Raw genomic sequence first — 13,505 nt, forward strand, 5'->3', positions numbered from 1 at the left:
AGACAAAAACCACACTCACCACCATGCAAGGAGCCATCCTCAGGGAGGTCATCGTCCAGCATGAGGTCATCGTCGTCCAGATCACACCCAGACTCTAGGTTGTCCAGGTTGTTGAGTATGTCCTAGCATTAGAGAGCGAGAGAAACAGCAAGACAGACAGCGAAATTAGTCCGTTTGAAGCCTCATTTTTACAATAACAGAAGCAGAGACGGAAACAATTTTGAAAAAGCTGTTCATCTCCTTCAAGCGAAATATTTCCTCGAAGAACAAGGTTGAAAGACAGAATTGCATGGTAAATTATTGCAACAAAAAAAATGACAGCTCTCGAGGAGATTGTTCAATAATGTATGGGGTAAAACTTTTAATGTCTTAATGACCCCTCAAGACACAGGTTGAAAATGGTTACTTGTTTTATGCAAAACTACAATAGATCTGCTGGAGAAAGAGAAAAAAATGCTATTGAAGAGAAACCAACTTTAGACAAATAATAGGATGAAAGTGTGTGTGTGGGGGGGGGTAGTGAAACAAACAATCAATCCTTGGCCGTAAGAGAATCTGTCTGTCTCCATATCGAGTATCGTTATCTTCAGGCCCATTCCCCTTTTGCTCTGGCCCCCTGCCTTCGCTTAGAGTGGGCTTAGTCACAGCACAGCGCTTCTGGGGAAATGACATTTCCCCATGGCACGCGCCCATCCATCCGTAGCATGACATTACAGCCTAATCTCCTGCAAGAAGAAAAAAAAACAACACAGGCGCTCCAAGGAGAGATCAATGGCCAAGGTCTTACGTTAGCTACATTTTTAGGGATCTCAGATCCCCCTAAGCAGCCTTGTCGCTGTCGGCTTGCTCACTTGTCATCATAGCTACAGGCAGACACTCAGCCTCTATGTGGAACTGCCTGGAACTAGGGGCATCTCACTGAAATCTCTCCATTGCTGCTTTTCGACTAACACCAGTGTTTTACTAGTGTATACACACACACGATGCTATACTAGAGAAATTGTGTTTCCATAGAGGCCTTACAGGGAGGACTTGAGGACAACCTCTACATAATCAAAAAAGTTGCTTTGTGGGGAGGTGTTAACCGTCTAGTGTGTTCATAGTTAGCCATTGTTATGTAAAAGCCCCAGCGGCCTCGCCTCGGCCCCAAATTAGAGCAGGTCCGCTGGAGCCATGGCCCAGTGAGACATGGGTGCCGGACTACGTAGATGGAAAGAGAAAATTCCGAGCCTTTACGTAAAACAGTGGGGTAAATTCTAAGTGGAAATGCACCGAAACTAACTAAAAGTATTGGCTGCACTTTAAAATCATGTTCTATGTGCTTCAGTGGCGCAGCAGTTTAAGGCATCACTACAGACCCGGATTTGATCCCAGGGTGTCACACAGCCAGCCGTGAACGGGAGTCCCATTGGGCAGCGCACAATTGGCCAAGCGTCGTCCGGGTTAAGTCGGGATTGGCCGTCATTGTAAATAATAATTTGTTAACAACCTTTTTGGGATAGGGGGCAGCATTTTCACTTTTGGATGAATAGAGTGCCCAGAGTGAACTGCCTCCTACTCTGTCCCAGATGCTAATATATGCATATTAGTATTAGTATTGGATAGAAAACACTCAAGTTTCTAAAACTGTTTGAATGATGTCTGAGTATAATATAATTCATATGGCAGGCAAAAACCTGAGAAAAAAATCCAACCAAGAAGTGGGAAATCTGAGGTTTGTAGTTTTTCAACTCAGCCCCCATTGAAGATACATGGTGATATTAGTTATGTTTCACTTCCCAAGGCTTCCACTAGATGTCAACAGTATTTAGAACCTGTTTTGAGGATTCTGCTCATAAGGGCTCTTTGAGTGAGCGGTCTGGCAGAGTGCCACAGCCTCGGTCTGGCCCGCTCACGTTCCACTTCAATTGTACAGACAAAGGAATTGTCCGGTTGGAACATTAATGAAGTTATGGTAAAAACATCCTAAAGATTGATTCCATACTTAGGTTGGTATGTTTCTACAGGCTGTAACGGAACTTTTTGAACTTTTCGTCCGACGTTAGGCGCGACCTGAACGCGCTTTTGGATTTGTTTACCAAACGCCCAAACAAAAGAAGATATTTGGACATAACTGATGGACATTATCGAACAAATCAAACATTTGTGGAACTGGGATACCTGGGAGTGCATTCTGATGAAGATCATCAAAGGTAAGTGAATATTTAAAATGCTATTTCTGAGTAATGTTGACTACCCAATATGGCAGGTATCTTTTTGGCTGCTTTGTTGTCTAAAGGCTGTACTCAGACTATTGCATGGTCTGCTTTCTCCGTTAAAAAAAATTGAAATCTGACACAGCGGTTGCATTAAGGAGAAGTTTATCTAAAAGTTCCATGTATAATAGTCGTATCTCTATCAATATTTATTATGAGTATTTCTGTAAATTGATGTGGCTCTCTGCACAATCACCGCATGTTGTAGAACTACTGAATGTAACGCACCAATATAAACTCAGATTTTTTTTATATAAATATGAACTTTATCAAAAAACATACATGTATTGTGTAACATGAAGTCCTATGAGTGTCATCAAATGAAGATCAAAAGGTTAGTGATTAATTTTCTCTATTTCTGCTTTTTGTGACTCCTCTCTTTGGCTGGAAAAATGGCTGTTTATTCATTCTGTGGCTTGGTGGTGACCTAACAATCGTTTGTGGTGCTTTCGCTGTAAATCCTTCTTGAAATCAGACACTGTGGCTGGATTAACGAGAATTGTATCTTTAAAATGGTTTAAAATACTTGTATGCTTGAGGAATTCTAATTATGAGATTTTGGTTGTTTTGAATTTGGCGCCCTGCACTTTCACTGGCTGTTGCGGGGGGGTTCCGCTAGGCCTTGTTAAATAATAAATACATAAATAAAACACTGGCTCTTTATACCCATGAGTCCGAGTTAGGGGAGGGTTTGGCCCGCCGGGATTACCTTGTCCCCATCGCGCTCTAGCAACTCCTTGTGGAGGGCCGTGTGCCTGCAAGCTGACTTCGGTTGACAGCTGGATAGTGTTTCCTCCGGGTTATGCGAGTAGTGTGTCAAGGAGCAGTGCGGCTTGGCAGGGTCGTGTTTAGGAGGATGCATGGCTATTGACCTTCGCCTCTCCCAAGTCTGTAGGGGAGTTTCAGTGATGGGAAAGTCTAACTACCAATTGGATATCATGAAATTGGGGAGAAAAATTCTAAGTTCAAAAGGTTCACCAAAGTCAGAGCTCTGAATGATAATTGGGTGCACTCACTGTATATAGACTTTGTTTTCTTTTTTTTGTACTGTATTATTGACTGTATGTTTTGTTCATTCCATGTGTAACTCTGTGTCGTTGTATGTGTCGAACTGCTATGCTTTATCTTGGCCAGGTCGCAGTTGCAAATGAGAACTTGTTCTCAACTAACTTACCTGGTTAAATAAAGGTGAAATAAAAAATAAATACATGTAAAAAATTCTGGTCCGTCGAGCCGGATGGCCAGATAAGCTATGTGGCCTGGGTTCTTTGTTCTGGATCCTGTCCTTTCCAGTTCTGTTTTTTTCCATCCTCAACGGTCCTTCCGCAAAAGGATGCAAGACGGCTGGGCTGGCACACTGAGCACTGACCTCGCTATCGCTAACATTGGAGGACAACTTCAGAGGCCTCTACAAGGCCTGACCCCCCCCTCCCATGTTTTCATTACAGCATCCTATTCAAAAGAAGTCTAAGGCCTGGTTTAGAGTAGCCTTGTTATTTCCTCTTCAATGGTTTGTATATTTTATCTGTTTTCAGACTGCACTACTTTCCTCTCTCTCTCGGAGTGTCGTGGGATTTTTACAAAACATTTTCATATTGCAGGGTTAATTTTTATCCTCACAATGGAGTGGCTTTTCAAACCGACGGACAGAGTACAATGGCAGAGCTCCACACATGCAATCTGTGAAAACCTTGTAACCGAGGCCTTCTCTTTCATACCGTGGCACTTCTATGAGAATGCAAATATGAGTTTGCTTATTTTCTCCACATAAATTTCAAAACTTTTCTACTAAATCGATAAGTAAATTGGATGGAATTTAACCAATACTATGCTGGACTATATAGTGCATACACTCAAAACCTGACCCAACCTTGTCTAAGTCCTGACATAGACGAGTCCGGCAAAAGATGGTCACTCCATCTAGGTTTTCCCGGAGGACACAGGAGGTATTGATATTTTTTTATTTTTTTTGCTATTTGTGGTCAATAACAAAAAACAAGAAACACCTACATTTCACAGTAACCTTTCGGTTACTAGTCCAACGCTCTAACCACTAGGCTACCCTGCCGCCCCGGTCAACATCTCCAATGTGTTCACATTTCTCTCACGTAAATGTTATTTGGGAAATATTCAGGCCTTTACTCTTTTCTTCATTAGCATGCTGATGATTTCAAGTTGTATTGGATTTCATTTGTATCTGTTTAGACTGTTTCGAATGCATGTTGTTCAGTATATTTAGTTCAGTTCTCTGTGAGAAGCAAGTTCATTTAAAGTTGTGATTTGGTTCATGTAGATTCATTTCAATGCTAATAAACAAAGCAACTTGAAACCTCATCTAATTTGCATACATAATGAGTTTGAAGCTAATTTGAAGCAAACAATAGAAAGTCGCTCATTTGTATGTGAAAATACAAAATTTGCCAAAGATTTGCCTTAACAGTTTTTTTCCTGGTGAGGTTTCCCTCTTCCCAATCTCATTTTGTGACACTCCACTTGTTATATAGCTGCCCAGCCAGGAAAAATCCCACAGGGGCTTTGCACCACAGATGCTGATGGGAGTTGAAGTCCAAAGCAAGTTTAATTCTATTTCATGCCTCCCCAATCTGGACTAATAATTTACCAGCAGCCTGTGAAAGCTGCTTTCATGTTTCACTTGATGAACACAGCTGTCGGAGTGAAACTACCCTCAAAATCTGACCGAACTGTTGGGAGTCACACACACTCACGCACCAACAAAGCACCCTCAGCTGAGTCGGCAACAACTGGATGCATCCGGTTTTCAGGGGAAATAGAAAGAGCCTGTGACATGACTTCCACTTTTGGATGTTAACAAGGCGACACATTTTAATTTACTGGATTGGTTGAAGTGGGACTATTTTTCTTCTCACCAGTTAGGGTTGGGCGGTATCCAGACTTTCAGGGTGCACGGCATTACCAAAAGTGCACACAAAGGGTGCCATTTCTTTCTAAAGATATATTTAACATATATACAGTACCAGTCAAAAGTTCAGACACACCTATTCATTCAAGGGTTTTTCTTTATTTTGTCTATTTCCTACATTGGAGAATAAGTGAAGACATCAAAACTATGAAATAACACATATGGAATGATGAGGTAACCAAAAAAAAGTGTTAAATCAAAATATATTTGAGATTTGAAATTCTTCAAAGTAGCTACCCTTTGCCTTGACAGCTTTGTACACTTGGCATTCTCTCAACCAGCTTCACCTGGAATGCATTTCAAATCAAATTTCATTTGTGGAATTTCTTTCCTTCTTAATAATGCGTTTCAGGCAATCAGTTGTGTTGTGACAAGGTAGGGATGGTAAACAAAAGATGGCCCTATTTGGTAAAAGACCATATTGCAACAGCTCAAATAAGCAAAGAGAAATGACAGTCCACCATTACTTCAAGACATGAACCAGTCAAGCTGGAAAATTACAAGAACTTTGAAAGTTTCTTCAAGTGCAGTCGCAAAAACCATCAAGCGCTATGATGAAACTGGCTCTCATGAGGACCGCCACAGGAAAGGAAAACCCAGAGTTACCTCTGCTGCAGAGGATAAGTTCATTAGAGTTACCAGCCTCAGTTTGCAGCCCAGTTCAAGTAACATCAACATCAACCGTTCAGAGGAGACTGCATGAAATCAGGCCTTCATGGACGAATTACTGCAAAGAAACCACTACTAAAAGGACACCAATAAGAAGAGAAACACGAGCAATGGACATTAGACAGGTGGAAATCTGTCCTTTGGTCTGATGAGTCCAAATTTGAGATTGATGGTTCCAACCGCTATCTATGTCTTTGTGAGATGCAAAGTAGGTGAACGGATGATCTCCGCATGTGTGGTTCCCACCGTGAAGCATGGAGGAGGTGTGATGGAGTTGGGGTGCTTTGCTGGTGACACCGTGACATATTTATTTCGATTTCAAGGCACACTTAACCAGCATGGCTACCACAGCATTCTGATGCGTTACACCATACCATCTGGCTTAGTGGGACTGTCATTTGTTTTTCAACAGGACAATGACCCAACACAACACCAGGCTGTGTAAGGGCTATTTGACCAAGGAGGAGAGTGATGGAGTGCCGCATCAGATGACCTGGCCTCCAAAATCACCCAACCTCAACCCAATTGAGATGGTTTGGCATGAGTTGGACTGCAGAGTGAAGGAAAAGCAGCCAACAAGTACTCAGCATATGTGGGAACTCCTCATGAAGCTGGTTGAGAGAATGCCAAGAGTATGAAAAGCTGTCATTAAGGCAAAGGGTGGCTATTTGTTTACACTTTTTTGGTTACTACTGTACATGATCACGTGTTATTTCATAGTTTTGATGTCTTCACCATCATTCTACAAAGTAGAAAATAGTAACAAAGAAAAACCCTTGAATGAATTGGTGTCCAAAATTTCGACTGGTACTGTATATACCGTTCATAATATTTCCCCTAATGTTATTAGCATACCTCTTTCTCCATTATTGCTTCAGTCCTTCCTCGCTTTCAACAGTTAAAGGAAATACATTTTGACTGGTACTGTATATAAAAACTAATAAATAATGGATTTTTTGGGGGCGGTATTGAAAATTATACTGTCGGCATTTCTAAATAAGAGGGTACACCGTATACCTCCCAAGTCTATCATCAGGACCTGAAAGAAATCAAACTCAGGCATTTCTTTTATGCCTTCTACATTAGGTTACCAACGCACACGCACTGGACTGTTCGAGGGAAAGCACACACTTCTTCTCTCTCATCAATATTTGTGGACACAGCTGTCGGATTGAAACCAAACTCAAAATGTGACACTATTCTGGGAGGGACACGGACACACACACTCACACACAGCCTTAAATATGGTTACTGGACTGAGGGAGAGAGCACGCTTCTCCCTCTCGCTCATCAATATTTCTGGACGGTCACCTAGACAATGGCGCAACAGTTTCTAAATAGGCAGAAAATACAGAGAGAGTACAGGACTACACAAAGCTTTGTGATGCGAGAGAGAGGAAGGAGACGAGAGAAGAGAGAATTTATGTCTGGTGGAGTCGTCACATTAACATTCAGATTACCTCTCCTGGTCGTGCGCCACGCGTGAGCCAAAGTGACAACTTAATGAGCAATGTAACCCCGAGGCTCAGCGAACCTTTCTTTTGGTGACGGAGTTGTTCTGTTTTAGTCCGATGGGTTATAGTGTGGAGGCAAATTGAACTGCAAGAAGACGCAGAGAAAAAAAAGGGAAAAAAGGGGGGGGGGCCCAGATGAGTCAACATCATTGACTCACCTGGGCCCTTTTCAGTGGCGTTGGGGTTCTCTCTCACTACACTGACGTCTCTGGAGGCTAAACACGATGCTGACCCGGGCCATGTTTGTGGCATGATCGCTAATATACGGAGATCTGCGACACGGACAGCCACTCACCAACAGTCCGAACTTGTTCCTCAGCCGTCCATCCTGGCTCAGGGTGGATAAGAGAAAGTAGACCAATCCAGTTCAGAGAACTATCCTCAATGTTTGCGCCAAACATTCCATATAATATTTCTTTTTTTTAATGTTCAACAAACTGAGTTTGTAGAATTTTGTATGGGCCGTCCTTTCAAGCCTAACCCAGACCCTACTATAGGCCTACCACACTAAAGGAGACAAGATCTGCCGCTTCGCGAATCAGTGTGCGGTGTGGCAGTGAGTGTGAGGGGGAGCTTAGGAGGGAGGGAGAGTGTTGAAGGGTAATGAAATTGTCAAGCAGCATCAGTAAAGTGGAGGAAGAAGGTCAGGCCCATCGCAAGCATGATTAAAAATTGGTCCTACACTCGCGCCGTGAGTAAATGACTACCAGCGTATGCTTTTAAAGCCCGCGAGCGAGCGAGCTAGAGAGAGCGAGCGAGCTAGAGAGAGCGAGCGAGCTAGAGAGAGCGAGCGAGCTAGAGAGAGAGAGCGAGCTAGAGCGAGCGAGCTAGAGAGAGCGAGAGAGCGAGCGAGCTAGAGAGAGCGAGAGAGCGAGCGAGCTAGAGAGAGCGAGCGAGCGAGCGAGCTAGAGAGAGAGCTAGAGAGAGAGCGAGCTAGAGAGAGAGCGAGCTAGAGAGAGAGCGAGCTAGAGAGAGAGCGAGCTAGAGAGAGAGCGAGCTAGAGAGAGAGCGAGCTAGAGAGAGAGAGCGAGCTAGAGAGCGAGCGAGCTAGAGAGCGAGCGAGCTAGAGAGCGAGCGAGCTAGAGAGAGCGAGCGAGCTAGAGAGAGCGAGCGAGCTAGAGAGAGCGAGCGAGCTAGAGAGAGCGAGCGAGCTAGAGAGAGCGAGCGAGCTAGAGAGAGCGAGCGAGCTAGAGAGAGAGAGCGAGCTAGAGAGCGAGCGCGAGCTAGAGAGCGAGCGAGCTAGAGAGAGAGAGCGAGCGAGCTAGAGAGAGAGAGCGAGCGAGCTAGAGAGAGAGAGCGAGCTAGAGAGAGAGAGCGAGCGAGCTAGAGAGGGAGAGAGAGCGAGCTAGAGAGAGAGAGCGAGCTAGAGAGAGAGAGCGAGCTAGAGAGAGAGAGCGAGCTAGAGAGAGAGAGCGAGCTAGAGAGAGAGAGCGAGCTAGAGAGAGAGAGCGAGCTAGAGAGAGAGAGCGAGCTAGAGAGAGAGAGAGCGAGCGAGCTAGAGAGAGAGAGAGCGAGCGAGCTAGAGAGAGAGAGAGAGCGAGCGAGCTAGAGAGAGAGAGAGCGAGCGAGCTAGAGAGAGAGAGAGCGAGCTAGAGAGAGAGCGAGCTAGAGAGAGAGCGAGCTAGAGAGAGAGAGAGAGCGAGCTAGAGAGAGAGAGAGAGAGAGAGAGCGAGCGAGAGAGAGAGAGAGCGAGCGAGCTAGAGAGAGAGAGAGCGAGCGAGCTAGAGAGAGAGAGCGAGCGAGCTAGAGAGAGAGAGCGAGCGAGCTAGAGAGAGAGAGCGAGCGAGCTAGAGAGAGAGAGCGAGCGAGCTAGAGAGAGAGAGCGAGCGAGCTAGAGAGAGAGAGCGAGCGAGCTAGAGAGAGAGAGCGAGCGAGCTAGAGAGAGAGAGAGCGAGCGAGCTAGAGAGAGAGAGCGAGCGAGCTAGAGAGAGAGAGCGAGCGAGCTAGAGAGAGAGAGCGAGCGAGCTAGAGAGAGAGAGAGCGAGCGAGCTAGAGAGAGAGAGCGAGCGAGCTAGAGAGAGCGAGCGAGCTAGAGAGAGCGAGCAAGCTAGAGAGAGCGAGCGAGCTAGAGAGAGCGAGCGAGCTAGAGAGAGCGAGCGAGCTAGAGAGAGCGAGCGAGCTAGAGAGAGCGAGCGAGCTAGAGAGAGCGAGCTAGAGAGAGAGCGAGCTAGAGAGAGCGAGCTAGAGAGCGAGCGAGCTAGAGAGCGAGCGAGCTAGAGAGCGAGCGAGCTAGAGAGCGAGCGAGCTAGAGAGCGAGCGAGCTAGAGAGAGAGAGCGAGCGAGCTAGAGAGAGAGAGCGAGCGAGCTAGAGAGAGAGAGCGAGCGAGCTAGAGAGAGAGAGAGAGCGAGCTAGAGAGAGAGAGCGAGCGAGCTAGAGAGAGAGAGCGAGCGAGCTAGAGAGAGAGAGCGAGCGAGCTAGAGAGAGAGAGCGAGCGAGCTAGAGAGAGAGAGCGAGCGAGCTAGAGAGAGAGAGAGCTAGAGAGAGAGAGAGCTAGAGAGAGAGAGAGCGAGCGAGCTAGAGAGAGCGAGCGAGCTAGAGAGAGCGAGCGAGCTAGAGAGAGCGAGCGAGCTAGAGAGAGCGAGCGAGCTAGAGAGAGCGAGCGAGCTAGAGAGAGCGAGCGAGCTAGAGAGAGCGAGCGAGCTAGAGAGAGCGAGCGAGCTAGAGAGAGCGAGCTAGAGAGAGAGCGAGCTAGAGAGAGCGAGCTAGAGAGCGAGCGAGCTAGAGAGCGAGCGAGCTAGAGAGCGAGCGAGCTAGAGAGAGAGAGCGAGCTAGAGAGAGAGAGCGAGCGAGCTAGAGAGAGAGAGCGAGCGAGCTAGAGAGAGAGAGCGAGCGAGCTAGAGAGAGAGAGCGAGCGAGCTAGAGAGAGAGAGCGAGCGAGCTAGAGAGAGAGAGCGAGCGAGCTAGAGAGAGAGAGCGAGCGAGCTAGAGAGAGAGAGCGAGCGAGCTAGAGAGAGAGAGCGAGCGAGCTAGAGAGAGAGAGAGCTAGAGAGAGAGAGAGCTAGAGAGAGAGAGAGCGAGCGAGCTAGAGAGAGCGAGCGAGCTAGAGAGAGCGAGCGAGCTAGAGAGAGCGAGCGAGCTAGAGAGAGCGAGCGAGCTAGAGAGAGCGAGCGAGCTAGAGAGAGCGAGCGAGCTAGAGAGAGCGAGCGAGCTAGAGAGAGCGAGCTAGAGAGAGCGAGCTAGAGAGAGCGAGCTAGAGAGAGCGAGAGAGAGAGCGAGAGAGCGAGCTAGAGAGAGAGCGAGCTAGAGAGAGAGCGAGCTAGAGAGAGAGCGAGAGAGCGAGCTAGAGAGAGAGCGAGAGAGCGAGCTAGAGAGAGAGCTAGAGAGAGAGCGAGCTAGAGAGAGAGCTAGAGAGAGAGCGAGCTAGAGAGAGAGAGAGCGAGCTAGAGAGAGAGCGAGCGAGCTAGAGAGAGAGCGAGCGAGCTAGAGAGAGAGCGAGCGAGCTAGAGAGAGAGCGAGCGAGCTAGAGAGAGAGCGAGCGAGCTAGAGAGAGAGAGAGCGAGCGAGCTAGAGAGCGAGCGAGCTAGAGAGCGAGCGAGCTAGAGAGAGAGCGAGCTAGAGAGAGAGCGAGCTAGAGAGAGAGCGAGCTAGAGAGAGAGCGAGCGAGCGAGCTAGAGAGAGAGCGAGCTAGCGAGAGCTAGAGAGAGCTAGAGAGAGAGCTAGATAGAGAGCTAGAGAGAGAGCTAGAGAGAGAGCTAGAGAGAGAGCTAGAGAGAGAGCTAGAGAGAGCTAGAGAGAGAGCTAGAGAGAGCGAGCTAGAGAGAGCGAGCTAGAGAGAGCGAGCTAGAGAGAGAGCGAGAGAGCGAGCTAGAGAGAGAGCTAGAGAGAGAGCGAGCTAGAGAGAGAGCGAGCTAGAGAGAGAGAGAGAGAGCTAGAGAGAGAGCGAGCGAGCTAGAGAGAGAGCGAGCGAGCTAGAGAGAGAGCGAGCGAGCTAGAGAGAGAGCGAGCGAGCTAGAGAGAGAGCGAGCGAGCTAGAGAGAGAGCGAGCGAGCTAGAGAGAGAGCGAGCGAGCTAGAGAGAGAGCGAGCGAGCTAGAGAGAGAGCGAGCTAGAGAGCGAGCGAGCTAGAGAGAGAGCGAGCTAGAGAGAGAGCGAGCTAGAGAGAGAGCGAGCTAGAGAGAGAGCGAGCTAGAGAGAGAGCGAGCTAGAGAGAGAGCGAGCTAGAGAGAGAGCGAGCTAGCGAGAGCTAGAGAGAGCTAGAGAGAGAGCTAGAGAGAGAGCTAGAGAGAGAGCTAGAGAGAGAGCTAGAGAGAGCTAGAGAGAGCTAGAGAGAGCTAGAGAGAGAGCTAGAGAGAGAGCTAGAGAGAGCGAGCTAGAGAGAGAGCGAGAGAGCGAGCTAGAGAGAGAGCGAGAGAGCGAGCTAGAGAGAGAGCGAGAGAGCGAGCTAGAGAGAGAGCGAGAGAGCGAGCTAGAGAGAGAGCGAGAGAGCGAGCTAGAGAGAGAGCGAGAGAGCGAGCTAGAGAGAGAGCGAGAGAGCGAGCTAGAGAGAGAGCGAGCGAGAGAGCGAGCTAGAGAGAGAGCGAGCTAGAGAGAGAGCGAGCTAGAGAGAGAGCGAGCTAGAGAGAGAGCGAGCTAGAGAGAGAGCGAGCGAGCTAGAGAGAGAGCGAGCGAGCTAGAGAGAGAGCGAGCGAGCTAGAGAGAGAGCGAGCGAGCTAGAGAGAGAGCGAGCGAGCTAGAGAGAGAGCGAGCGAGCTAGAGAGAGAGCGAGCGAGCTAGAGAGCGAGCGAGCTAGAGAGCGAGCGAGCTAGAGAGCGAGCGAGCTAGAGAGCGAGCGAGCTAGAGAGAGAGCGAGCTAGAGAGAGAGCGAGCTAGAGAGAGAGCGAGCTAGAGAGCGAGCGAGCTAGAGAGAGAGCGAGCTAGAGAGAGAGCGAGCTAGAGAGAGAGCGAGCTAGAGAGAGAGCGAGCTAGAGAGAGAGCGAGCTAGAGAGAGAGCGAGCTAGAGAGAGAGCGAGCTAGCGAGAGCTAGAGAGAGCTAGAGAGAGAGCTAGAGAGAGAGCTAGAGAGAGAGCTAGAGAGAGAGCTAGAGAGAGCTAGAGAGAGAGCTAGAGAGAGAGCTAGAGAGAGAGCTAGAGAGAGAGCTAGAGAGAGAGCTAGAGAGAGCGAGCGAGAGCTGGAGGAGGACGAAGAGAGGATCTGGGGCATCAGCACACTGCAAGAAGAGGGAAATATTTGGGGGCTTGAGAACAGGTTTCTGACCTTGGATGGATCACAAACAACTGTCTGCTGCTACTGTGCTTGGTATCCTTTACTGGTCTGTAGTCTTTTACAAAACCTCAAGGACAGATGAATACGACTCTGGCTACAGTTGCTGTTGAAATACAGGAGTATACTGCAGAGGAAACACATTTGTGATCATATTGTCAGTACGTTTTCCTCAGCAGCATTTCCGAGCATTGGCAACGCCATCCAACTTCGTGGCTTTATTGATTCAGATTGATACAACAACAAAAAGTCCAAGGAACTCCAGATAGTGTGAAGCAATGCGGAGAACAACAAAGGGTCTCCCCAGGCACACTCGTTCTTCTGGCCATAATGTGCTCCGCCTGCATATCCTCTGCTCTAGCAGTGGGGATGATTATGGCGGAGCGGGGTGGTGTGTGTGTGCGGGGTGGTGAGACAAAGAGAGCGAGAGAGGATTGGGGGGGAGGGGGGAGTCTGAGCTGTGAGGAGAAGCATGAATGAGGGCGATGGTGACGGCCTTACATGCATAACCCGGGCCTGCAGGCCTATAGACCTTCACATCCAGCTTGGACCAACACTGCCACCCGGTGGCCTGTCTGCACACCGGTTTATTTACAGTAGCCTTGTACTAACAAGCTCTGCATCTTCCGCTAGCGACATACATGGCAACAAGACCTTCTGGCAACAAGACCAAAAGAGCCAAATCAATAGTTGTCATCTCCGACAAGCATTTAGGGTGTCTAGTGTTCAGTGAACATGCGACGTCATTGACAACATCTAAAATTGGCTTTCAACGCATACCGACATGTTGCTGCCTGATTTGAACTGTGAATCCGTATGCTATTTGTCCCAATCTACTGTAACACACCCACGTAAATGGAGCATCACAGCCTTGTGCACTGAAACATTCAGCCGATACCTTTCCGGGCGAGTAAAGCAAGACGTGGC

General features: G+C 48.0%; 1 protein-coding gene across 8 annotated transcripts in view; it reads right to left on the reverse strand.

Moving 5' to 3' along the window:
* Positions 1–13,505, reverse strand: part of LOC139376548 (serine-rich coiled-coil domain-containing protein 2-like) — a 99,973-nt gene that overhangs the window by 43,798 nt on the left and 42,670 nt on the right. For all 8 annotated transcript variants that reach the window (XM_071119269.1, XM_071119274.1, XM_071119267.1 and 5 more), the window contains exon 4: positions 20–122. In XM_071119269.1, coding sequence (XP_070975370.1) covers positions 20–122 — 103 coding nt within the window. The remainder of the gene's footprint in view (positions 1–19; positions 123–13,505) is intronic.

Source organism: Oncorhynchus clarkii, chromosome 20, assembly GCF_045791955.1.
Source record: "Oncorhynchus clarkii lewisi isolate Uvic-CL-2024 chromosome 20, UVic_Ocla_1.0, whole genome shotgun sequence".
Classification (NCBI taxonomy): Eukaryota; Metazoa; Chordata; class Actinopteri; order Salmoniformes; family Salmonidae; genus Oncorhynchus; species Oncorhynchus clarkii.